This window comes from Chlorella variabilis, assembly GCF_000147415.1.
Source record: "Chlorella variabilis unplaced genomic scaffold CHLNCscaffold_19, whole genome shotgun sequence".
In the NCBI taxonomy this organism is placed as follows: Eukaryota; Viridiplantae; Chlorophyta; class Trebouxiophyceae; order Chlorellales; family Chlorellaceae; genus Chlorella; species Chlorella variabilis.
Genome location: NW_005435069.1, coordinates 899,082 through 922,867, shown reverse-complemented (window position 1 = coordinate 922,867; position 23,786 = coordinate 899,082). Strand labels below are relative to the sequence as shown.

The 23,786-nt window shown below is 70.2% G+C and overlaps 7 protein-coding genes across 7 annotated transcripts in view; 4 read left to right on the top strand and 3 right to left on the bottom strand.

The window, feature by feature from the left end:
• The window catches only part of CHLNCDRAFT_54108 (hypothetical protein), a gene marked incomplete at both ends in the record, with an annotated part of 4,174 nt that extends 432 nt beyond the window's left edge, over window positions 1-3,742 (bottom strand). Inside the window, 8 exons of the mRNA XM_005845048.1 lie at window positions 32-137; window positions 393-545; window positions 1,063-1,706; window positions 1,893-1,998; window positions 2,252-2,373; window positions 2,626-2,704; window positions 2,852-3,414; window positions 3,619-3,742. Of these exons, the coding sequence (XP_005845110.1) occupies window positions 32-137; window positions 393-545; window positions 1,063-1,706; window positions 1,893-1,998; window positions 2,252-2,373; window positions 2,626-2,704; window positions 2,852-3,414; window positions 3,619-3,742 (1,897 nt within the window). The remainder of the gene's footprint in view (window positions 1-31; window positions 138-392; window positions 546-1,062; window positions 1,707-1,892; window positions 1,999-2,251; window positions 2,374-2,625; window positions 2,705-2,851; window positions 3,415-3,618) is intronic.
• A 936-nt stretch (window positions 3,743-4,678) lies between these two features.
• Window positions 4,679-5,334, top strand: CHLNCDRAFT_14449 (hypothetical protein; the record flags this gene model as incomplete). The annotated part of the gene is made up of 3 exons (XM_005845166.1): window positions 4,679-4,789; window positions 4,929-5,078; window positions 5,245-5,334. Coding segments are annotated over 3 exons (351 nt in total), but the record flags the coding sequence as incomplete, so codon positions are not given.
• A 2,647-nt stretch (window positions 5,335-7,981) lies between these two features.
• CHLNCDRAFT_58711 (hypothetical protein) lies at window positions 7,982-11,903 on the bottom strand. The gene is made up of 6 exons (XM_005845047.1): window positions 11,764-11,903; window positions 11,153-11,398; window positions 10,831-10,960; window positions 9,384-10,632; window positions 9,127-9,308; window positions 7,982-8,954 (listed from the first exon to the last, which is right to left on the bottom strand). Exons 1-6 carry the CDS (start codon window positions 11,851-11,853, stop codon window positions 8,824-8,826), a joined length of 2,028 nt encoding a protein of 675 aa, XP_005845109.1. The 5' UTR covers window positions 11,854-11,903; the 3' UTR covers window positions 7,982-8,823.
• Window positions 11,904-12,927: 1,024 nt separating this feature from the next.
• On the top strand, window positions 12,928-13,883 carry CHLNCDRAFT_137481 (hypothetical protein; the record flags this gene model as incomplete). The annotated part of the gene is made up of 3 exons (XM_005845165.1): window positions 12,928-12,956; window positions 13,219-13,356; window positions 13,643-13,883. The coding sequence occupies 3 exons, from the start codon at window positions 12,928-12,930 to the stop codon at window positions 13,881-13,883; spliced, it is 408 nt and encodes a 135-aa protein (XP_005845227.1).
• Window positions 13,884-14,119: 236 nt separating this feature from the next.
• CHLNCDRAFT_137480 (hypothetical protein) lies at window positions 14,120-16,984 on the top strand (the record flags this gene model as incomplete). The annotated part of the gene is made up of 9 exons (XM_005845164.1): window positions 14,120-14,292; window positions 14,452-14,482; window positions 14,627-14,809; window positions 15,070-15,177; window positions 15,414-15,510; window positions 15,708-15,766; window positions 16,009-16,147; window positions 16,476-16,593; window positions 16,849-16,984. The coding sequence occupies 9 exons, from the start codon at window positions 14,120-14,122 to the stop codon at window positions 16,982-16,984; spliced, it is 1,044 nt and encodes a 347-aa protein (XP_005845226.1).
• A 953-nt stretch (window positions 16,985-17,937) lies between these two features.
• On the top strand, window positions 17,938-18,773 carry CHLNCDRAFT_137479 (hypothetical protein; the record flags this gene model as incomplete). Its single annotated transcript, XM_005845163.1, has 3 exons — window positions 17,938-18,012; window positions 18,189-18,333; window positions 18,436-18,773. The coding sequence occupies 3 exons, from the start codon at window positions 17,938-17,940 to the stop codon at window positions 18,771-18,773; spliced, it is 558 nt and encodes a 185-aa protein (XP_005845225.1).
• A 3,303-nt stretch (window positions 18,774-22,076) lies between these two features.
• Window positions 22,077-23,786, bottom strand: part of CHLNCDRAFT_7049 (hypothetical protein) — a gene marked incomplete at both ends in the record, with an annotated part of 2,993 nt that continues 1,283 nt past the window's right edge. The window contains 6 exons of the mRNA XM_005845046.1: window positions 22,077-22,145; window positions 22,367-22,536; window positions 22,683-22,785; window positions 22,923-22,981; window positions 23,128-23,174; window positions 23,447-23,535. Of these exons, the coding sequence (XP_005845108.1) occupies window positions 22,077-22,145; window positions 22,367-22,536; window positions 22,683-22,785; window positions 22,923-22,981; window positions 23,128-23,174; window positions 23,447-23,535 (537 nt within the window). The remainder of the gene's footprint in view (window positions 22,146-22,366; window positions 22,537-22,682; window positions 22,786-22,922; window positions 22,982-23,127; window positions 23,175-23,446; window positions 23,536-23,786) is intronic.

Below are 23,786 nucleotides of genomic sequence, written 5' to 3'. Positions count from 1 at the left end.
CACACACACACACCACCCCCCTGCATCTCACCCACGAGCAGCGTGCTCCAGGAGGCTCGGTCGGGGTCCAGCCCCTGCTGCACCATGCGGCGCAGGTAGGCGGTGCCCGCATCCACGCCATACGTGAACAGCTCCACCTGCGGTACAGCCGCGGTACAGCCGCGGTACAGCCACCCGCCAGCCTCAGTACGGCCAGGGAGGGCAGCGCAGCGGCAGGCGGTGCAGGGGCGTAGGGCAGGGTGTGTGGTCCGGCAGGGGCACCCACGCAGCGCGGCAGCGAGCGCCGCAGCAGGCAGACGTGCCATCCACAGACTGCACAAACACGCACACACACACACATGCACAACACACACACCACCCACACACCACCACCACCGCCACCCCAGCCACACCTTGACCATGGCGTTGTGGGTGACTATGTTGGGGCGTATGCCCCGCTCCTCCATCTGTCGCCACAGCTCGCGCGCCAGCGCCGCCTGCCGCCCAAAGGCGCAGCCGGAGATGAGGGAGGTGTAGGTGTGGACGTCTGGGGACAGCCCTGCGCTCTGCAAGCAGGCAGGCGGGCAGGCAGGCGGGCAGGCAGGCGGTTGGCAGAAGCAGAGGGGCGAGCAGGCGGGCACGGCGCTGGCAGGCAGCCAGCCATGCCTGCCTCAGAGAGCGTTCAGTGCTGATGCCCCTGCCCTCATTGATGGCAGAGACACGTGACAGGTGTCGCTGGCATCAACGAGGACAGGGGGATCACCACTTAAGGTACTGCGGCAGGTGAGGCTGACTGCCTGCCAGCGCCGTGCCTTGCTGCGTCGCTGGGTGTCGTGCGCTTCGCGCGCACGTTCACCGGCACAGGATCGTGGCTCATGCCCAGCTGGCGCTGACGCTGGCGCTGCATGAGCATCCGCGCGGGCAGTGAACGGGCGCATGCAGCGCACTCCATCCAGCAATCAAGGCATGCTGGGAGCAGAGCCAGGGACGGGGGTGCATCCCTTTGCCGGCGAGGCGCGGCATCTGGCCGGCAGCAGCAGGCAGCTTGGCGGGCGTATGGGAGCAGGGCCAGCCGCCGCCCACCATCATGGAGTGCAGGAGGGCCACCGCGTCTGCCATGTGCCAGCGCCCCACGCGAGTGCAGGCGCCGATGGCGGCGTTGAAGACAGGCAGGCTGGGAGCCAGGTGCGCCCGCTGGAGCGTCCTCTGGCTCAGCGGGCCGGCCCGCGGTGCGGTGCCGCCGCCGCCGCTGCTGCCGGCTGCCTCGGCCCCGCTCCTTGTGCCGCCGCCGCCCTCGGGCGGCACGTCAGCAGCCAGCGGTGCTGCCTCGCCGTCTCCGCTGCTGCGCGCCACCCGCGCCTCCCCTCCCGCCCCGCCGCCTGCCGCTGCATTGGCTGCCGGCACGTCGGCCGCTGCCGCGCGGCCTGCTACGCTGCTGCCGCTACCGCGGCTGCCGCTGCTGCCGCAGGGTGCGGCATCCAGCTGGCGGCTGGTGTCCGGCGCCAGCTGGCAGCCGCAGGCGTCCCGCATGAGCAGCAGTACGCTGTGTATCTCCCCGCACTGGCTGTAGGCGTGCAGCAGCGTGGTGAAGAGGGCGGGGGTGAGCTGGCAGGGGCGCGCGGCGTCCAGGTCGGCCACCCAGCCCGCCAGCAGGGCCCCCGCCGCCTTGCGCTGCATCGTGCGCTCCACCTGCGGGGCAGGGCCCTCGCCCTCCACCCGCGCCGCGGCTGCAGGCAGGCGCAGGCGGCAGCGTAGGGGCCAGCCCGTGGGCACGCGCACAGGGCAAGCCCAGAGAGGACATGCTGCTGGGGCTGCTGGGGCTGCTGCTGCTGCGGCTGCGGCTGCCAGGTGCCGCATGCAGCAGAGCAGCCAAATCCAGCACCCGCAGCGGCTCCCCTCCCAGCCCCGCTCACTCTCCAGCGCCGCCCAGTGCTTGATGCTGGACAGCAGAGCCTGGAAGGTGGAGGCGTCGGGGGCGAAGCCGGCGGCGCGCATGCGGCGGTACGCGCCATCCACGCCCTGCACAGCGCAGCGCGCGGGGAAGAAAGCAAGGATGGGAGCCGTAAATCGGACAGGAGTGCCCTCATCACACCAAAGCTGCCACCCTCGCCACCCTCAGCACTGCGGCCCGGCGGCCCTGCTGCGCCTGGGATCAGCTGGGAAGGGGCGGCGCCGTGCCAGGCTGGCGGCGACGTGTCGAGCCCGCTGCGTGGCAGCTGCCGGGCAGCCGCCCCGGGAGGCTTCCCAGTGGCAACACCTCGCCCGGGCCCACCTGTAGGTCTCCCGCGTGAGAGTAGATGTGGAGGAGGGCGTTGTGGTGGACCCTCGTCTGCGACACCCCTCTGGCGGGCATGCCATCAAACACCGCCTGGGCGGCCTGAGGGTCGCCCTCCACTGCACGGCAGGGGCGCAGGTGGCCGGGGGGCGGCGGCGGTCGGCCCCGGCCTGCGGCCACGCCGTGCCCGCTGGAGGCAGGCTGCCACGCGTGCGTGCATGCATGCATGCATGCATGCATGCAGGCACAGGAACACCCCTCGCTGAGCTGCACCAGCCGGCATCAGCTGGCCTGCGGAGGAGCGGGGCGCCGAGGCCTCCCCTTCCTCCAGGCCTCCCCAGGCCTCCCCAGGCCCGGCCAGGGCCGCTCACCGGCACAGGCCCTCAGCAGGATGGAGTATGTCTCTCGGGTGGGGCGCATGCCCAGCCTCCGCAGCTCCTCCACGCCTTCCTGCACCGGGCAGCGGCAGCGGCAGGGCGGGGGTGGCATGGCCGACGAGGCGGGCGGCGGCGCGGCGGGCGCATCTGCGACCGCAGCTGCGCGGCAGGGACCAGCCCAGGCCCGGCGGCGCGGCAGGCCCTGGGCATGGCGCCGCACCTGCACCGCCGCCAGGCCGTCGCCGTGCGCGATGGCGGCGCGCAGGAGGGAATGGTAGGTGGCCAGGTCTGGGGGCAGCCCCCGCAGGGTGGCCAGCCCCGTGACGCGGCGCACGGCGGCCGCGTCCCCCGCCGCCTGCGCCGCCGCCAGCACCGCGTTGCGCGCGTGCTGCATGTACCGCACCGGCGGCGGGTGGGCCGCCTGCTCCCGCCACCGCTGCTGGTCGCCGTCGCCGTCGCCGCCGCCACTGTCGCCGCTGTCTAGAGAGAAGGATGCATCCACAGGTAGCAGGTCGGCAAAGCGGTCTAGTATCGCTTCCAGCGCCGCCACGGCCGCCGGCAGCTGGCCGGCCCGGGCCAGCGCCGCCGCGCGCGCGGCGTGCAGGCACGCGTGCTCCTCCTCGCCCCGCGCCGCGCCCAGCGCGTGCCGCCAGGCGGCCTCCGCGGCCGCCACCTCCCCGCTGCGCCCCAGCAGCATGACCACCTCGGCCGCCAGGCGGGCGTCGGGGGTGTGGCGCCGCCGCAGGAACATGTCGTGGCACTCCCGCGCCACCCCCAGCGCCCCTGCACCGCACACGCACACACACACGCACACATGCACATCACCAAGCGGTGATGCTGAGGGGCTGGGCCGGCATCTCTCCGAGGGCCAACAGGCGCCCGGCTCAGCATCCATGCCGTCCCTCTCTCCAGCCCCAGTCGTGCAGCCGTGCCGCCAGCCCTGCCAGGCTGCCAGCACCCTCCGCCTCCCCTGCCGCTGCCGCCCACCTGCTTCGTTGCAGGCCCGCATCAGCAGCGTGTACATGTGGGTGCGCTGGCGCTTGGTGGGCACGCCTGCCAGGTAGGTCAGGGCGTCGGCGTGGCGCCCCACGCTGCACAGCGCCCGCAGCATGGCGGTGTGCGCCACCGTGCCCACCGGTACGCCGCGCCGCCACATGCGCCCCACCAGCCGCCTCGCCTCCTCCAGATCGGCTGAGTCGGCGGCGGCACGCAGGGCCAGATCATACAGGGAGGCGCGCTGCTGCGGGCTCCAGCGGGTGGCGGCAGGCGAGGCGCCGCCGTCCCGCGGCAGCAGGCGCAGCACCTCGCCGCACCGCCCCCGCGTCAGCGCCTCCCGCATCTGCTGCTGCAGCCGGTGCAGCGCGGTGGCGTGCTCCGCGGCTTGCGCAGCGTCTGGGCCGCTGCTGGAGGGGGCGTGCTGCTGGGCGGCGGCGGCGGCGCTGGTGGCGGCACCGCGCTGCTGCCTTCCCGGAACCGGATCGGCGGCTGCTGTAACGCCCATCGCCAGCGTGCTGAGCGCGTGCTGCAGCCCATCCCAGGGCTCCAGGGCCCCAGCTGAGCGGCAGCACGTTGTTGCTGGGGGCTGCACTCCCCGCCGCAGCAGCAACGCTGCCCAGGGCTGCATGAGGCTGCCTAGCGCAATGCAGGCCGAAACGCAAGCATTGAGCCCTAGCCGCTGCAGAGCGCACTGCTAGTGGTGTCGGTAGGGGCACAGGGCCTCGGCTTTGGGCAGATCAAGTTTGCCGTATCAGCTTTCTCGATGGGGCCTTGAATCCACCGCCGATGACACCCGCCAGGCTGGCGGGCAGGGGGTGGCGGGCGGCGGGCAGGCGCAACGGCGAGGTGGCAAAGGCCAGGCATCAAGAAGGTGGGCAGCGGAGCGTGACAAACACCCAGCTTCTTTCGATTCGCGGCTTAAGATGCGAGGCCAGGGAGATGGAGCCATGCTGACTCAGGCCTGGCGCCGACTGCCGCCTCCTTGGACTCAGTCCTGATAGCCCTTCTTCCCCACAAAGTGTAACTGGGCAGCCACATGGCCGCCACCAGCAGCATCCAGCTCAAGCGGGCCTACGAGGCGGCCACCCCCGGCGACGGCCGCAGGGTGCTGGTGGATGCCCTGTGGCCTCGAGGCATCAAGAAGGAGGCGCTGCCCCTGCAGGTGGGCCCACCCAGGCCCACCCAGGCCGCTCCGAGGCAGCAAAGGCCCACTGTGGGCCGCCAAGGCGTCCGCGGCCTCCTCCCCACCACCCAGCTTTCGTGCGTGTGTCCATCCGCCGCCGCGGCACCCCAATGCGCAGACCTGGAGCAAGGGCGTGGCACCCAGCACGGAGCTTCGCAAGTGGTTTCACGCCCATGCCGACGAGTGGCAGCAGTTCCGGCAGCGCTACTGGGTGGAGCTGGAGGCGGAGGCCTGGCAGCCGCTGGTAGAGGATGCGCGCGGGGCAAAGGTGCAGCCGCAGAACCGGTGTGTGCACGCTGTGCTGCCCGCCAAAGCAGCCACTTCCTCGCTGCGGATGCGCAGGCGCAGGAATGCAACAGCCCGACCGCCCAGGTGCCAGCAGGCAGTGTCGCCCTGGCTCGCCGCCTGCTGCCCCGCCCCACTTCCGGTTGCAGCTGACTCTGGTTTACGGTGCCAAGGTCACACAGCACGACAATGCGGTGGCACTGCAACAGTACCTGCAGCGCAAGCTGGCTGCGGCTGCGGTTGAGGGCAAGGCGGGCAGGAAACGCAGCTTGTCGCACGAGCCGGAGGCGGCTGGAGAGCAGGGGCACAGCGGGGAGCGGGCGGGCGAGGCCAGGCGGCGCCGATCGTCGATGGCGCGGGGGTGAGTGCATGAGGGGCAGGGTGGCAGCCACACAGCCTGCCTGCTCACATTGTCACCCGGGAGGAAAGCCGGGCACGTGCCCCCACACATGACATGCCGTCAGCATGATGCTGCAGCTCCCCGCCGGTTCCTCAGGATAATCAATTCTCTGCTCGGCCACTTGCCTTTGAGACATCCTCGCGTTCCGGACTTGCAAAATCGCTCTTTGTCCCAGGAAACGCGTTGACACTTGGCCGCCAGGCCCCCTCATGAAGTGCCAAAAGTGTAAGACTTCAGTATCCCTCGCGCCCATGACCCCCCCGCTCGTCCCAATTGCATTCCCAGCGATCACAAATGATTGTTTTGCGCTTCCCGGCGTCTTTGAGGACGGCAAGTCCGAGCCGAGTCTGACGATTGTTGTTCCGCGGGCATGCAGCTACACAACGCCTGGTGACCCCAACCCGCGCTGAATTACCTGCTATATGCCCCTGATGTCATTTAGCAAGCAGGCGGCGCGTTCCGGGGCCTGGGCAGGACGCCGGCCAGAAAGACAAATTGGCGGCAGGCACGAGGCGCCAAAAATGTGTTGCACTTGGTTCTGCCCGCCTCCCTGCCTGCAGACGCCCCTCTGGACATGAGAACCGAATCCTACTGGACTACAAGGACCGTGGAGGTCAATTGCATCGATGATGAGTTCCTGTCCTATATCAACCCAGCAGGCGACCCGCTCTTTGCCAGCCCCGGCCGCGGCGCTGCGCCCAAAGTGTGTCCGCCGCCTGCAGCCGCCACGGACGATACCTTCGACATCGACGACATCCTCATGGAGGGCTTCTGCCTCGGCGGTCCCCCTGCTGAGGCCCCAACAGAGCCGCTTTCGGCGGCAGTGGCGGCGGCAGCAACGGTGGCAGGCGCTGCGGCAGGCGACGTTGCGATGTTGGCCGCTGAGTCCGCCCACTGCAGTACGGCCGCCGCATCCACCATGGTGCGCCTGGGGGCGATCATGGAGCAGTGCGAGGAGGGGGAGATGCCCTCGACGGAGGAGGAGGAGGAGGAGGAGGAGGAGGAGGTGGAGCAGAGGGCTGGGCGCGCTGCCGCCGCCGCTCGCGCCGCCCGCGCCAGCATGGCGCGGTCCCAGCGGCGCATCTGGCACGGCTATGAAGTGGCGCCTCCTACCACTGTTAAGCTGAGGCTCAAGCTGCGGAGCGCCAGCACCGCAGCAGCAGCAGTGGCCGCAGCTGCGCCTGCGCCGCCAGCAGCCACACAGGAGCAGGACGCGGGCGTCGGGCATGCGCTGGCAGCAAGCAGGGCAGCCAGGCGGGCAAAGCAGGGCTCGAGACCAAGCAGCAGAGGCGCAGCCGAGGTGCCCGGCCCTGCCCAGCCCATCGCCAAGACCAGGGGCCGGCGCAGCGGCAGCTCCAGCAGCCGCCCGCGCACCGGGCTGCCGCAGAACCGGCGGAAGGGCGGCATGAACATCCCCGAAGAAGACCTCTTCTTGTACCACCTGGGCTTTATCGACAAGCGGGTGAGTGGGGCCCTTGGGCCCGCACCAGCAAACTGCCAGCCCACCATGAGGCATTCCTCCCCAGCTGCCAGCTCGGCGCTCACACACCTGCCTCACGCCGTTGCGTTCCGTGCCGCGTGCAGAGGCTGGCGGAGCAGAACAACTCGCGCACCGACAGCATGGCAACCAAAGTCCAAACCTTCCTGTGGAGGAAGGTACGGGGCGCCCTGCTGGACGGCAGCCTGATGTACCAGGTGAGCTCCTCTCCGCTCCGGCGCCAGCTGAGCTGGCGCGGCACGATGCTGAGGCCTTGCCCTGAACTGCCTGCACACTGCATTCGCTGCCGGCAGCGAGGCTCAGCCGCTGGCCTCCCCATCTCTGCCTGTGTGCTGCAGGTGGGCACGGCCACGTCCAGGCCGCCCGCCCTGAGCCTGGACAAGGCACGGCTGGCGGCCGAGGGCATCGCCACCTGGGCGGCATTCCAGGCCAAGTACATGTCTGGTGCAGCGCTGTAGATGGGCGTGCTGGCACCGGCGCCCCCTGATCATCACATCATTATCCCTGGATAATTGAACAACACCTGGCAACACGATATGCCCATACGCCTGCGGGCCTGCGGCTGCACTGTGCCGTCCTCGCGCTGCTGCCGGGCGAGCGCTGAGAAGCGCTGCGCCGCATCTTGCCTCGACTTTTTTCATACAGATTTGTGATACCCTTTCACTGATTACTCAGCGCTTAGCATTCATTCATTGAGCCTCCTGCGGCACGCCGAGCCTCCTGCGGCACGCCGAGCCTCCTGCGGCACGCCGAGCAATTCATCCTTTCATGCGGCGCTGCATTGCGCAGCGGCGGCTCTGTTCACTTTTCAGTTTCCCTTGCTGCATGTTTATCCTTTCCAGAACTCGCATCTGTGATGCAACACGAAAGTCACACCCCTGGCACCACAGTTGCACCTGCTGCAAGGCAGTCCCCTCCCCAGCTATTGCGGCGACCTGCCCTCCTGTAAGGTACCAACATCCCCCTCGTCTCCGCTCTCCCATATCTTGCGGCTGCTGCATTACACTCCTGTGCTGGCCTAGTTCTAGCGGGCGGGTAAGGGCCCCAAGATTATTCGCGCTGGTCAAAATTGTGGCAGAAATCAGATGCTGCCTGCAAAACACCCCCAACAGGTCTCACAAAAGGAGGAGAGGGGGACTCAAAAGGAGCAGGCGGCTGGGGTGCGGCCCTGAACAAAGAATTCCTTGATGGCTGGGGTCGGGTGCATTTCTCTGCGATGCAATGAAAGGGCAGGGCTGAGAGGGGACGGCGGAAGGGCATAGTGCCGAAGGGGCCAGGCCAGGGACGCAGCGAGGCACTGGCAAGGCAGGGGAGCCCGGAGGGCCGGGGTCAGTCGGTGGGGCGCCCGTTTGGGCGAGGCATGCGTGCAGGTGCGGTCGACAAGCGTAGAATGGGAATGCCTGATGCACAGGTGGGCGGGGCAGAGGTGGAGAGGGATGGGCCTGGGGCAGAGCAGCACGCACGGGCGGTGCATGCAGCTCTCAAGATCCAATGGAAAGCGCAGGGTAGGAGACAGAGGGAATGAAGAGGCAGAGGGTGGCGGCCGAAATGCGGGCCCGCGGGGGTGGCAGGGTGCTGAGGCTGGCCGCGCCATCGGCAGCAGCGCTGGAGGGGAAGAAAGCGATACATATGTGAATGGCAATGGGCGGTGGGCCTGGGAGCTTGTTGGCTGGCGCGCAGCTGGCATTGTTCAAGGGGTGGCAGTGCAGTGCGGGCAGACACACGCGTGGAGGGAAGCAGTGGGGCAGCCTGGGTGGGCTGGAGCTTGGGAGTGGTGTGCGAACACAGGGCAGGGTCAGTGCTGCAGCGCGGTGGGCTGGCGCCGCCGGGCTATGGCAGGGGGTAGGGCAGCGGCTGCACCTGGCGCCCGCGCCGGCTGCCCTCGCTGCCTTCCGAGCCGCTCGAGCGCCAGGACCAGCTGCGCTGCGTGGTGACGGCGCCGGCGGGGCCCAGGCAGCGCACTGCGGCAGGCGGCAGCAGGGGAGGCGGGGACATGCCAGAGGGTCGGATGCTGGCCACCGGGCAGGCGGCGCGCGCCCGGCGGGTGCTGGCATGCAGGCAGGCAGGCTGCGAGGCAGGGCGGCGTGCTGCGGCGTCCCAGCGGCGCTGCGCGGGCGGGCGCCGGCGCCGCACCTGTGCTGATGGGCAGGAGGCTGCCGGGGGTCAGCTTGAGGCTGACGCTCTTCAGGCTCTTGGCCAGCAGCGATACCGCCTTCTTCTTGGTGCCGCCCTCGCCCTCCCCGCTGACCCGCCCCAGCTTCTCCGCCTCTCCCAGCTCGCCGCTGCCGGCGCGCAGGCTGGGGCCGTCGCAGGAGCTGCGGCAGGAGGGAGCCGCGCTGGAGGGGGCCGGCAGGGGGTGCGGGGGCGCTGCTGAGCTGGCGCCTGCTGACCTGGCGCCAGGCGAGGGCCAGGCCTGCTCGCTGCCCGCCGCCCCGCAGCTGCCCGCGGCCGAGGCGGCGGCAGAGGAGCGCTGCGCCAGGCCCATGCCGCGCTGGTGCAGCGTGGTGGGCGCGGGCACCGTGCCGCCGCTGCCGCCGCTGCCGGCAGATCGCCGGCTCGCCCCGCTGGCGCCCAGCTGGCAGTTGGCGGCGAGCAGCAGGGCCGCCGCCGCGGGGCTGCTGGCCCCGCTGTTGCTGCGCGTCTCCAGAATAGTGGACAGATCGCTCCAGCTGCCGCTGGCGTTCAGGTCGATCGCAGGCGCCGCCAGGCCGCCAAAGCCCAGGCCCGGCTTGGCGCCGCCGCCGCCGCCGGCCGCGGCCTGGCCGTCCCACGGCCCCGCCGCGCCGCCGCCGAGCTGGCCCAGCCCCAGCACCGCGCCCGCGCGCCGCCGCGGGCGGTAGCTGCGGTCGGCGGCGCGGGTGCCTGGGGCGCCGTCGGCCACCGCCGCCGCCATCCAGGCCGCCTCCAGGTATGCCGCCGTCTCGCGCGCCACCCCCTGCTCCTGCGCCGCCGCCTGCTGCTGCTGCAGGAGCTCCAGGGAGGGGCGCCGATGCGGCTGCTGCTGCTGCGGCGCCGCCGCCTGCTGCTGCTGCAGGCGCATCGACTGCTGGTGAATGGCCAGAGACTCGTAGAAGCTCTGGCTGCCGCCGCCGCTGCTCTGCCTCTCGGCCAGCGCCGCCGCCGCCTGCAGCTGCAGCAGCGACTGCCTGCTGGCCGCGGCGGGGCCGCCGGCGGCGCCCGCGCCGGGCGCCGCCGGCAGCGGCGGCGCCTGGGCAAAGGGCGAGGGCAGCGGGGCCGGCGCGCCCGCCGCCGCCGCCGCCGCCTGCTGCGCCTGCTGCGCCTGCTGCGCCTGCCCCGGCATCTCCTCCGGGTCAAACCACTTGCTCAGCTGGGACTTGAGCTTGCGCCAGGGCGGCAGCGTGCGCTGGGAGGAGGCAAAGGCGTGGGCCACCTGCCCGCACAGCACCTCCACCAGCGCCTGCAGCCGCAGCGGCGTCCCCACAAACTCCAGCGGCACCGCCCTGAGGCAGCGGTCGTAGGCGGGGGTGGGCTGCGCAATGGCAAACTGTTCGCGGAAGCGGGGGTCCACGACGCACCAGTGCGCCAGGCTGCCGTCGCGCCGCCCCGCGCACACGATCGACTCGTGGCGCAGCTTCTCCAGGCAGCTGGCCTGCACGTTGTGGCGGTGCGCGGGGTCGGCTGCGGCAGGGGGGGGCAGGAGGGGGAGGGGGAGGTGTGTGTGTGTGTGGGAGGGCGATGCACTAGCAGCCGCCGCCGGCGAGCACGTAGGTTCCGCGGCACCTGCTCGACACAGGGTGCGCCTGCCTGCGCGCCTGCGGCCCTGCGCGCCTCCCCCCCTCCGCTGCTGCCCCCGCCCTCGCCCCCGCGCTGCCGCACCTGGGTTGTTGCGCTTTAGGTAGCAGGCGTAGCCCAGGCCTTGCAGCTGCGTGACCAGGGCAGACAGGTCCAGCTGGCCGTCGGGTGTTCGGCAGCAGGTGGGGCGCAGCGCCCGCAGGTCTTGCAGCAGCTGCGGCGGGGGGCAGGCGACAGCAGCGAGGGCGAGGGAGGGGACGGGGTGTGAGGCAGGGGGCGAGAGGGAGGCGGCTGGCTGGCTGCGGCGGAGCCCGAGCCGCTGCCGTGGCGTGCCAGCAACGTGGCGTGGCGGCGCCTGCCGCGACTGGCGCAGGCGGCAGGCCGCCACCCCGCGCGCGCCGCTCACGTCCAGCTCGAACTCCATGACCGGTCGGGAGAGGTAGACGATGCGCTGAAGCAGGCCCGAGGGCAGGTGCGCCGAGGGGTCGCCGCCGGTATGGGCGCTGCCGCCGTCGGCGGCGTGCCCAGGTGGCGCCAGCCGCGCCAGCAGCTCCGCGGGGCCCTTGCCGGCGCGCTGCGACAGCTCCAGGTCGAACACGGCTGAGGAGGTGGAGGAGTCCTTGCCCAGGGACGGCTCCTCGGCGCCCGCACCCTGCAGCAGGGGCAGCGGCGGGCTCTCGGGTGGGCGAGCGGGTGGCACACAGCGGGCCAAGCGGCCAGGCTCGCTTGCGGCCGGCGTGCCGCCGGGGACTGCGGCGGGCGGCAGAGGCGGGCAGGCGCAGAGCTGCAGGCTGGTGTGGCTGGGGGCCAGGGCCGGGGCTGTGCCAGAGACGAGCAGCAGGGCACCGCGCTCGGGTCGCACGCCGGCACCGGCCCGCCAGTCGGCAGCACGGGGTGGCCCTGTGCGACGGCGGGCTCCCAACCAAACGACGCTGCACTGTCCTGGCAAGGTGGAGGAGGAGGAGCAGCAGCAGCTCGCGAGCGCGCGAGCCCGTGGCGGGAGAGGACTCCACTCACCCGCAGGCTGCCTTCTCTTCTGCCCCGCCTGCTGCCATCCCGAGAGAAGCTGTTGTTACGCCGAAGGGTGAAAACGCTGAACACCCCCATGGTGTCTCACCGCGGGAAGCGGGCTAGCGTACTCTCATGGTGTCACACGCTGGGCGGCTGTGCACTATGCCCAAGCTTGTAAATAGGGAATGCCAGTGAAATAATCACGTGATTGAAAGGGAGGGGTCAGAGCCAGCTGCCGGCAAACATCTGGCAAACATGCGGGGCATGAAATGCCCTTGAAGGGCCTCTTTTGCATCCCGCCCCTGTTTCCGTGCACCGTGCACGTCATCGTCATCTATTACCAAGCAGCGCCCCGCAGCAAGGGTCATCCTCTGCGAGACCCGTCCTCTCAGAGACCGGTCGGTGGGTCCATCACCACAAAGCCTCCGGCGGCCCCAGCCCACCCTCACAGCGGCCAGGAGGTCGGAAGGGCACAAAGAGACCGCACGCGGGCTGCGCGAACAGGGCCCCAACGCTACCTAAACACCTGTTGTGTTTGGGCGGGGCCAGGACCGCCGCCGCCGCCGCCCGCACCAAGCACAGAGGAAGGCGCCCGGGGGCCTTCCTGGAAGGCCCTGCAGCGTGTGCATTGAACTGGTGGTGGTGTTGGGGGCGATCAGCTGGGAACGCAGCAAATTGTTTGTAGGGAGGGATTGGCGGGAGACGCTTGCCTCGCCGGCGGCTCCAGCGGGTACCGTCGCCTCCGCAGCGTACTTGGCCAGAGTGACCGTAATAAGGCGCTGAACCTTGCCGTGAAGAATGAATAGATTACACGCATTAAACGTGCAGCCAACCTCCGGTTATGCTGTGCATTTGCCGCATGCCTTTTTACAGTCCGACTGTTTTCTTCCACCAGTTTCGCGCTGGCGTTTGCACTGGAGCCGCCCCAAATTCTCGTTGGAGCATCACTCACTGATTCACTGGTAGCAGCACCCCCCTGCGGACCTCAGCTGAGGCAACCAGAGTGCCCCAGCGGGAGGCACTGTCGCACCGCGACCGCTGCGCTGCCAACCTGCCAGCCTGGCCAAATCTTTCATAAAACAGGGACCTCAAATGTGCTCCGCGCTGCCTCCCACAACCAATTGAGCCAACTTTCCCCAATTTTGGGCTCACCGGCACGAGAAAACCAGTATGGCTGCTCCTCTGGCATCCCGCTTCTCGTGCAGGCTTGCGGCAAGCCCAGCACGGCCACCCAGGACGTGTTTCCGATCCACGGGTGCGATCAGCCAGCAGCGCCGCCCGCAGCGGGCCAGGGGCGCCGGGTTGGGGGCACACCGCCTGCGCTGCCGGCGCTCTCGCTGCCCGCCGTCGCACCCTCAGTTCTCCCCCAGGCGACCGACACGCACACCCAGCTGCCCTCTCCCCGCCCCCTGCAGCCGCCCCGCCGCGCCCCGCTCAGCGCCGCTGCGTGCGGGCCCACAGCTCCAGCCCCATCGGCTCCTGGCTCGACCTGAGCAGCTTCGTGACGTCTGCGGGCAGCAGCGGCGGGCATACGCCGTACGACGAGCTGGCTGGCAAGATTGGGGGGGACGTGTACATCGATGTGGCAGGCTGGCACCTGTGAGTGGCGCGGCCGCCTGCGCAGGGCCGCACTGCTGCTGCCGGATGAGGGTCGTGTGGTGGGCAGGGGAGGTGTGGCAAGCTGGGCCTGGCGCGCCCCCGATCCTGCGGCGTCAGCTGCTGAGAGTGCCAAGTTCCAGAGGGGGGCAGCATGCCTCGTGGCTGTGCTTCCCTTGGCTGCAGCTGCCACATGCGGCTTGCTTTGCTGCTTCACCTGCGCCGTTCCCTGCCCAGCACGCTGCCCACGCATTCCGGAGCCCACCCACGCACCTTCCCGGCCATGCAGGTACTTGAAGGATGTCAAGGTGGGGAAGGGCCTGTCCCTGGCACAGGCCCTGGCGGCGCAGCTGGGCCCCAAGCTGCAGAGCGAGCGGCGGTTCAGCGAGGACGACCTGACAGACCTGCTGCAGAAGGTGCCGATCAAGCTGGGCGGCGGCAAGCTGACGGCGGCGCTGGCGGATGTGGTGCCCTCGGGGTGCATGCGGGACTTTGAGCGGGCGTGCGAGGACTATGCGCGGAGCTGCTGAGCGTGTGAATCGGATCGGATTGATTGTGCAGCATGAGGGCTGTTTGTAAGGATGCAGTGTGCAGAGTGCGCCCAGCATGCTGCCGCCGCACGCTGTGGCGCCAGTCTGATCACCCAGATGAGTGAAGTTGCGCTGTTCGGCGCAGCTCGGAATTATTCGGGCGGAGGCATTGATAGTTTTTGCGCGCTGCTACAGACGCTACAAGAGCTGAATCCAGTGTTGGTGACAGTCGCGCCATGTCCTCTGCTTGCCTCCGGGCCTTCACGGCTCGCCCGTGCAGCCAGCGGGTCTCCTACAGGCGGCCTGTGTTCGCCCAGGCAGAGGGAGCCACCAAGACGGCCGCACCAGTGGCAGTCAAGCTCAAGGACGCTGGCTACAACACGCGGCAGGGCACGAGCCGGCAAGTGCAGTGCATGCAGATCATGAATTGCGCTGCAGCTGGGCGCACAACCGCAGGCGCTGAAACCCCGCCGCCGCTGCCGCCGCTGCCTGTGGCCCGGAGCGCGACCCACGCTGTTGCCTGCTGCTGAGCCGCCCCCCCCCCATCCCGCCCTGCTCCCCCTTGCAGCAAGCAGAACGAGGACCGCTACCAGCTAGAGGTGAGGCGCGCTGCAGGGCTGCATGCTCGCCCAGCCGCCCGTTCTTCCTATGCGCCAACAACTGTACACACTGCTGCCGGTCGCCTTGCCCCTTGCCTGCCCGTCCACTCACCCCGCATCGGCCAACCCCTGCCCCGGGCGCAGGTGGCGGAGGCGGCGGTGGCGGAGGGCATGCCTGAGGTGTACGCCGCGGTGTTTGACGGCCACGGCGGCGCGGGTACGGCCGACTGGCTCACCGCCAACCTGCTCAAGTATGTGGAGAAGTACTGGCAGGGGGCCAACGCGCCTGAGAAGGCCATCACCGAGGCATTCATCCAGGCAGACAAGGTGGGGCGGCGGGTGGGGCCCCCGCAGGGAAAGCGGCCGCCGCGGGCGCGGCAGGCTGCGGAAGGAAGCGAGGCGCCCAGCTGAGGGCTGCGGGGCGGCGGCGTGTGTCGGCACCCGCACCCCGGCCCAAACCCGAGCCCGCACAGCTTCCAGCCTGGCACGGCAGCCCCGCATGGGCTGCCTCCCCGCCCCGCCGAGCCCTGCGCTCGCCGCCGCTGTCCCCCACGCCCCGCGGCCCCCCCTGCCCGCCCCCCCCGCAGCAAATCCTGGCTCCCAAGGGCGGCTTCATGGGCATGGTGGGCGAGCGCGGCATCGGCGGCAGCAAGTGCGGCAGCACCGCCGCCGTGGCGCTCATCTACAAGCACCAGGTGGGGGTCTCCAAGGGCCTTGTGGGGGCGTGCGCAGCTGTAGGGGCGCAAATGAGTGATGAGCCCACGGCCGTCGGCGGCGACGGCAGCTGCCGCCTGTCGCGGGCTCTCCGACCCGCGGCGGCGCCTCGCGGGAAAGCAGCGCCTCCTGCCCATTGCCGCCCGCGCCCGCGCTCGCGCCTGCGCCTGCGCCTGCACCCCCACCCCCCGCCTTCCCGCCTCCCCGCCTCCTGCAGGGCAAGAGCCAGCTGCTGGTGGCCAACTCGGGGGATGCCCGCGTGCTGCTGGTGCGCGGCGGCCAGGCCATCCAGCTGACCGAAGACCACGTGCCAGGTGCGCACCCACCCACCTGCCACCTCCTCCTCCTCTGGCCGTGCATGCGCTCGCGGCGCGGTCTCGGCAGCAGGAGCAGCGGCGTGGCAGCGCAAGCTCACCCGTGTGCGCTCCGCCTGGCAAGTGTCCGCCTGCATTCACTCCCGGCACCCAATGCACGACGCCCCTGCGCCGCCCCGCCTCCCTGCCTCCCGCAGACAACGAGGTGGAGCGCAACCGCATCGAGCGGTACAACCCCAACAAGAAGATGCCGCTGGTGCGCCCGCCGCCGCGCTCCCTGACAGTCACACCTGCCGCATCGCCTGCCGCCCCGCCTGCTGCCCCGCCTGCCTGGCCTGCCTGGCCTGCCGTGCCGCCTCCCTCCCCGCACACCCCCCGCTGCCTCCTCACCTGCCCGCCACCCGCCCGCCCCTCCCTGCCTGCCCTGCCCCAGCCCTGCCACCTCGCCTCTCCCCACTCTCTCCCCACTCTCTCCCCCCTCCACCCGGCACCCTGCAGGTGCGCTACGTGGGCGGCACCTGGCGCGTGGGCGGCCTGCTGGCGCTGTCCCGCGCCTTTGGCGACGCGTACCTCAAGGGCAGCGACCAGTTTGAGGGGGTGTCCTTCTACGCCTCAGACTCCTACGCCTCCGGCTTTGGTGAGCCGTATGGTGTGGGGCGGTGTGGGGTGGCATGTATGTGTGTGGGTGGGTGGGTGGGTGGGCGCGTGGTTTTCTAGTGTGCGCGCTGGAGAGGGAAAAAAGAGTTGTGCTCTGGAGGTGTGCGTCGTTGCTGCTGTGATGTGGTGGCGTGGTGAAGGTGGTGCGTGCGAGGCAGCTGTGCGGCCGCCGGCCGGGCGGCTGCGCCGTGCCGCGGCGACGCTCCCGACGCCCGGCTGCCCGCCCTTGTGAGCTCCGCTCTCGGGCCCTACGTGACGCCTGCTGCACCCCGACCCCTGCACCCCCGCCGCGCCCCGCCACCCGCCAGGCGTGATTGCCGAGCCCCACACCTCTGTCACCGACCTCACAGAGGAGGATGGCTGGATCATCGTGTCGTCAGACGGGCTGCTGGCGAACGAGGAGCGTGGCGGCGGCGGCGGCCTCAGGTGCGGGGGCTGCGGGGCGGGAGCAGGGGGCAGCAAGGCTGTCGCCGGCGCAGGTGCTGCCAGCGGCCGTGTAGTGCGGCCGCGCATGCAGCCCTCAGCGACGCCGCCTGTTTGGCGTCGATGTGTGCATGTGTTTGGTATATTGCCTGGCCGAGGCCACAGCTTGCGTTTACACTCTGGGTCCTCACCCACCAACCCTCCCCCTGCCTGCCTGCCCTTGCCCCCTGCCTGCCCTTGCCCCCTGCCCGCCTGCAGCAATGAGGATGTGGTGGCCATCTGCTCCAAGCTCGCCTCCAAGCCCTGCAACGACATTGCCGCCGAGCTCAACAAGCAGGCGGTGGCGGCCGGCAGCACCGACGACGTCACCACCCTGGTGCTCAAGCTGAAGTGAGCCGCCCCAAACCGAACCCAAGCTGGCGCCGATGCCGGGGCCGGCTGCGCCCGCGCGGCGCCCGTGCCGGCGCGCCTGTTTTGTACCCCTTCCCCGGCCCGCCCCCCCCCCCGGGCCCCCTCTCCCCCTGTTTCTCGTACTGCAAACGCTCGGCAGGTCGTTTTGATTGGATTGATTGATTGCCAGGGAGGGCACCCGCAAAGACCTCGCCCTCTGGCGCCTGCCCCCCACTTTTCCCCCAAAGGCATGCCGGGTCGCACATTCGAAGAGAAGAACGCAAAACGCAACGCACGAAACCTGACCCCCTGCTATCGTTCGGCTACTGTTGGCTTGTTTCATTCCCCTCCTGGATCCCCTCTTCTTTCATTCAGACATCATAGCCGCTGGTGGTAACGCCGCTCCTCACACAGGCCTGCTGAGTGCGGTCAGGTGGTGGCAGCGCGTTGTGGGGTCGGGGCGGCGGGGGGCAAACGCTCGGCGGCGATTGCTGGCGTTCATAAGCTCTCCAGCATCTTGATCTTAACTCCACATTGTGGCCTGAGCGACAGGGCAGCTAGTCTTCAAAGGGGTCCCGCGGAGCCGACCTGGACAATGGCAAGCCGGTGCCATGATCGCCGCTGCCTTGCCAGGCAGGCTTGCAGGAGCCATTGCCGCAAGCAACTGTTTGATCCGGACCAACACTTCTGCTGCGACACCAATTGTCTGTGGCCTTGCAACTTTTGCCGCTCGGCATCCGCATGCTGGCCCATTGACAGCTCCTCCATCCAGCAGAGACTGCACAGGATAAGCGAGCGGGTAGCAAGCACCGGCAGCCCGGCGGTGGTGAGGCCAGCGGCACCGCCGCTGCACGGCGGCTACCTGCAAGGGGCGGTGGTGCGCTGCGTGGCCGTCGCACCAGCGAGGACGCTGAAGCGACCCATTAGCTGCAGTGTGGTGCACCCTAGCTAGCCGCCATGCCCTCGCAAACCGTCATCAACATTCTGGGCATCATCGGCGGCGTGGTGCTGGCCATCTGCCAAGCCCCGCAGGTGCGCGCTTGCCCGGCCGTACCGACAGCTGGTGCCAGCACCATGCTCCGGGCGCGCTGCTGCTTCCAGCGCACTGGCCCTGCAGCCAGCGCACGTCCCCTGCATTTTTCCATGGGCCCTCAAACTCCTGCTTGCATGATCTCACGAGCCGCCGCCGCCGGGTCCCCGCCCCGCAGCTGATCAAGCTGTGGCGCACCAAGTCGGCGGCCGACCTGAGCTACGCCTACCTCATCCTCTACACCATCGGCCTGCTGTTCATCACGGTGTACCTCTACCTGGAGAAGGCCACGGTCGGCTGGATCTGTGAATCTATAGAGACGGGTGAGTCCAAAACACTTTTGCGCTAGGGCCTGATGCTTGCCAGCGTCAGGAGAGCCTCCAGAGATGCAGAGCAAGAGAGCCTCCCTTGCCCACTTCCTGCAGCCTGCGGGTTCGCGCTGATACTGTTCAAATTCTATTACGACACTTACGGCCCGCTGGGCAGCCGCACGAAGCGGCGAGCAGAAGCTGCCGTCGCCGCAGCCAGCGCCAGCCAGAAGAGCCTGCTGGCTGCGGAGCTGAGCGGCCACAAGCCGCCGCCAGGCAGCCATGCCGGGAGCGAGAAAGGCAGCGACGGGAGTGAGCCCGCAGCAGGGCACGTCGGCAACGGCAGCGGCGCCGCTGCGCCGGGCAGCACCCATGCAGCCGCCCTGCCTGCCGCAGCGGGGCACCAGCTGCGGGAACGGCGGCGCAGCCATGAATCCCTGGCAGTGTCGGTTTGATCCACCCTTGCCAACTGGCCCCCTGGTGTAAAGTCCCAAGGCAGCGGGCGGCCCGGGGATAGCTGCGGGAGCTCTTTGCTTGTGCCGCGCTCCAGCCTCCACCCGCTCAATGCGCACGTCTGCTAGCCGAGCAGCCCTGACTATCGGGGCGTTGCATTCAGTCCCACAGCGCAATATGATAGGAACAATGTAGGGCACAACCTCCAGGGCAGGAGGCAGTACACCGCAGTGCAGAGGCAACAAGGGGCGGGAGCTACGGGAGAGCCCGGCGGCACCGCAGGCGGAGCGCTGTCGTGGGACGCGCCCCGCCTGCAGCAGCTGCTCACTCCGCGCCGCCCTCCTCTTCGTCGCCGCCCTCCTCCTCCTCCTCGTCTGCGCTCAGCGCCGCGGTCTGGAAGTGCGCCTGTATCTGGCCCAGGATTTTGGAGAAGGCCGCGCTGGGGTCCTTGCTGTTGGCCGCCACCTTGTTGAAGAGCCAGAGCTGCGCCTGGGGAGACATGACCAGCTCCACCTGCTGCTGCACCGCCTGCGCGGCGCCACGGCCGCCCGCGGGCCCCCGCCCCGCGCGCAGCCCGCCCGCTGCCGCGCACCGGTCGTGCGCGGCGGCCGCCGCAGCGGCCTCCCGCGGCGAGAACAGCCGCAGCCGCACGCCGCCGGCACCGTCGCCGCCGCCGCGTGCAGCGCGCCCAGCAGCGCGTCGCCGTCGGCCCCCGGGATGAGCACCGCGGAGACGTCGCTCTGGCTGCCCTGCTGGTCTGTGCCCATTGCCATCAGCTGGTCCTCTGTGTTGACCACCACCACGCCCACCGCCCCCGCCCGCTGCGCCGCCAGCGCCTTGTCAACAAACATGCAGCTGCGGGGAGGGCACGTGGCGTGCAGGCGGCAGCGGCAGAGGGGCTGTCAGCGCGGCGCATTGGAAGCATATGTATGTGCGCCGCGCGCGTGCACGTGGGCATGCTTGTAAAGGAGGGCAGGCATGCGGGGGCGGCAGCAGCCGGCCAGGACAACGGCAGGCGCGGCCGGCGGGCGGCCCGCCCAGCGCGCTCACCCGCCGCGCTGCACCACGGCGATTCGGCCCGCCAGCTGCGCCGCGTTGCGCAGCTTGGAGCAGGCGTTAAGGGGGTCTGACGCCGCGGCATACGCCTCTGCTGAGCAGAGCACCATGGACGGAAAGTCGGCGGCCGCGCCTCCGGCTGGCGTGTAGCCGTTGTACGAGTCGTCCTCCCCATCCTCATACACCTCCTCGTCCTCCTCCTCCTCCTCCGCCACCGCCGTTTTTGCTGCTGTTGACGCCGCCGCGGCCGCCGTCGCCGCCTTGTCGCCGGCTGCGCGGCTGCCGCTGCTCGTGCCGGGGCTGCTGGCTCCCGCTGACGCCTGCTGCTGCTGCTGCTGCTGCTCCTCCTCCTCATCTGGGTCTGCATAAGGATCGTCCTCCTCCTCCACAGGATCGGTCACATACACCAGCCGGTGGTGCTGCCCCCCCGCGCCACCCTCCCGAACCTCCAGCCGCCGCCCCCGGTAGTGCTGCGGCTGCGCCGGCGGCAGCGGCGGCGCGCCGGCCGGCTGCTCTGCGCCCCCCGCGCCATCGCTGCTGCTGCTGCTGCTATGGCCGCCGCCGCCGCCGCTCTCCCAGTCCTGTGTCTCCTCGGCGCAGCCCGGCTCAAACACCGGGCCAAAGTCTGCCAGCATGCCCTCAAAGCGGCGCCTGCCGCCGTCTGGCAGCACCATCTCTACTGTGGCCTGGTAGCCCACAGCTGCCTCCGCCACCTCGCCTCCTGCAGCACCACAGAACCAGCCTCAGCAGCGGCAGAGCAGGGCAGCGTTGCAGCGTGGCTGACGCCACAGGCGGGCACAGCCAGCCGGGGCCGCCGGCAGGCGCAGCCGCAGAGAAGCAGCGTAGTGCAGGGCAGGGCAGGGCAGGGCGCGGCGCGGGCCCCACCTTCCGCCACACAGCCCGGCGGCTCGTGCTGCTGCTGCTGCTGCGCCGCCGCGGCCGCCGCCGCCTGCGCCTCTGCCGGCGGGTCGGTCAGCTGTATGAGCATGTAGTTCTGAGGCAGAGCGTTGAGGCGGCACTGCGGGATCTGGCGGGCGGGAATCTCCTTGAACACCCCGCACCCCAGGGAGCCCCGCCGCGTGTCCTGCAGCCGCGGCAAACGGCCGGGGAGGGAGCGGGCGCATGAGATGAGGGGCAGCGCCCCGCGGCCTGCCGGGCATGCGGCCGTCGCCGGCACGGGAGGCGCCAGTCCGGCGCCTGTGGTCGGGCCGGCGAGGCCCCCAAGCCACCCCATCCCAGTTCGGGCCTCGCCTGAACCCCACTAATAAAAGACAAAAGGCAACGGTCCTCGCCCCACCAGGCCACCCGCGCACCTCCATGACACACAGGAACTGTCGGTTGACCGCCAGGCCGCTGGCGGCCACCGCCGGCAGGTTGCTGAGCCCGACTTTGGCCGCCGCCGTGGCCTCCTTGGCGCGCTTGGCCTGCAGGCTGGCGTGCGCCTTGGCCAGCTCGGCGTGCCGCACAGCGGCGCTGACCTCGCGGCATGCCGTGCAGCGGCGCTGGCGCAGCAGGCCGGGCGCGCCGGGCGGCAGCGGCAGCAGCGGCAGCGCCGCGTGCAGCGCCTGCGCCGCCTGCTGGTGCGCCGTGGCTGCCTGCTGGTCGCGGCGGCACAGGTGGCGGCACTTGTCCGCCACCCACAGCGCCACCTGGCTCGCCCACCGCTCATCCACCTCCGGCTGGCCGCCGCTGAAGCCGCCGCCGCCCGCCGCAGGCTGCCCGGCCTGCTCCTGCTGCTTGCGCCGCTCGGGGGCCTCGCTCCAATAGCACATGCCCTGCGCCCTGCGCTGCCGCTCCAGCTGCTGCTGCTGCTCCTCCAATGGGCTGCCCTGCGGCGGGCCGGCCCCCCGCGAGCTGCCACCGCCCCGGGGTTGCGGCGTGCCGCTGGCGTTGCGGCTGGCGTTCAAGTGGCGCTGCTGGTGCAGCAGCAGGGCGCCCGCCTCGCTGTCCGCCTCCTCCAGAGTATCCGGGAAGGGAGGCAGCAGGTGGCCCTGCACCACACACAGTCATACATACATAACAGCCCTTTCATATACATGAAAGCATATACATGAAAGCAAGCACAGCTTTCATATACCAGCGCAGCTCGGCCAGGAAGCTGCGGCAGGTGTTCCTGGCTGGGCAGGCAGCCCTGAAGCCGCTCCCGCCTCAGGCCTGGGCCCCCTGCTGGGTGACGAGAGGTATCGAGAGGTATGCGCCCGCCCCCGCCAGCTCACCTCTGTGCTGAGCACGAAGTGGTCCACCAGGGCGGAGGCGTTGGAGAAGAGGAGGTACAGGTACTTGACCGTCTCGCTGAGGAAGAAGCTCTCCATGGTGTCCTGCAGGCGGTACATGCAGGCGGTACATGCAGGCGGTACAAGCAGGCGGTACAACATGCGTTTTACGGCATGCCCGCAGCTCTGTTCTGTGCTGCCGCCGGCGAGGCGGCGAGCTGCAGGTTTCAGGCGCAGGCCGCAGGGCAGGCGTGAAGTGGGGCCTGGCGCTCCAGCCGGGCCGCCCGCAGCCAGCCCCGCCTGCCCACCCGCCAGCCCAGCCCCACCTCCAGCTGCCCCGTGCTGACGTCGCCCACGCTGGCATAGCCGCAGGCCACGCGGTTCCTGTCGCGCAGCTGCTGGTGCAGCGCGGCGCCGATGCCCAGCAGCCGCTCGTCGCCAGAGGCGGCGTGCAGCAGGAAGGTAGATTCCATGAGCTCGGGGCGCAGCGGGTAGCCTGCGCGGGCGGGCAGGCGGGAGGCAGGCGCTGGACTGGGGCCGGGGCTGGGGCTGGAGCTGGGAGGGAGAGGCGGCGCCCAGAAGGGCGGCCGGGGAGGCAGCAGGCTGGCCGCAGGGAGGGAGGGCCCCCGCCACCTGGCCCACCTGTCTCAGTGGGGTGCCGGTTCTCCATCCCCACATCAAACATCTCCGGCAGCCACCCAAACTTGCTCCAGGCGGAGGTCCAGTTGGCGTGGAGAGCGGTGCCCTCCTCCACCTGGCCTGCACCGCCGCACAGCACAACCACAGCAGGGCGAATCAGATGCAGGGAGAAGACGCGCCGCAGCAGCGGCATTCCTGACCATTGCCCGCAAGGTGCAGGCCGGCCGGCCTGGCAGCGGGCACGCGGGGCGGCTTGCCTGCCAGCGCCTGCAGGCCAGGCCAGAAGGCTCCCAGGCTCCACACTGCACAGGGACGGCGGCGCCAGCAGCAGCAGAGGTGAGATGCCAGAGGCGGCGGTGGGCCGCCGTGCCGCCAAGCTCCTGTCACTGGTACCTGCCCGTGCCGCAACACGTGCCCTCCAGCCGCCAGCCACCCCCTGCTGGCTTACCGTACGGGTGCAGCACCTGCCCCGCCTGCATGTCCACATCCACCAGCCTGCAGGCACAGTGCAGCGCGGCGCCGCCAGGTAAGGCACGCGTGACAACCGTGCCACGGGCAAACATTGCGCGGCGCGCAGCCGCGGCTCCCGTCACGCCCCCCGCCTCCGCTTTCTGCCGCATGCCGTGCCCCCCACCCCACCCACCCCACCCAAATGCCCTACGCAAGCTGCCGCCACGCCGCCCTGCGCCGTTATCTCCGCAAACAGCTTAAAAACCACTTGCTACTGGCGAAGTCACTGCGCAACGCACCACACGTGCCCGTTCCACTGCGGGTCCAGCTGCAGGTTGGTCATGGCGGCGGCGTACACCTCCTTGAACATGTCCAGGTAGCTGGCATCGCCAAAGGCCAGGTAGGCCTGCGGGGGCGGGGGAGAGGGGGTGGATGGGGCACACACGCACGTGCACAGCCGCCGCCGGCGGCAACGTGCAACCTCCTGGCATCGAATCACAGGGTATATTCCTCGCTAGCGCTTGCCACCTGTCCGCTGCCTGACCCCACCCCGGCCCACCTCGAGCCACCCCGCGCTTGTCAGTACACCCACCCCCCACCTTGTCAGTAGCCTGCCGCTCACAGTACACCCACCCCCCCCCCCTTCCTCGACACGCT

What these genes read in the sequence shown, in the direction of transcription:
- CHLNCDRAFT_58711 (XM_005845047.1), bottom strand. Translation starts at nt 11,853, where the DNA reads ATGGGGGTGTTCAGCGTTTTCACCCTTCGGCGTAACAACAGCTTCTCT. An exon ending in GAAGAGAAGGCAGCCTGCGG is followed by an intron (nt 11,399 to 11,763) that starts GTGAGTGGAGTC and finishes CCCCTGCTGCAG; the next exon opens with GGTGCGGGCGCCGAGGAGCC. An exon ending in CCTCCTGCCCATCAGCACAG is followed by an intron (nt 8,955 to 9,126) that starts GTGCGGCGCCGG and finishes CGCCTGCCGCAG; the next exon opens with TGCGCTGCCTGGGCCCCGCC.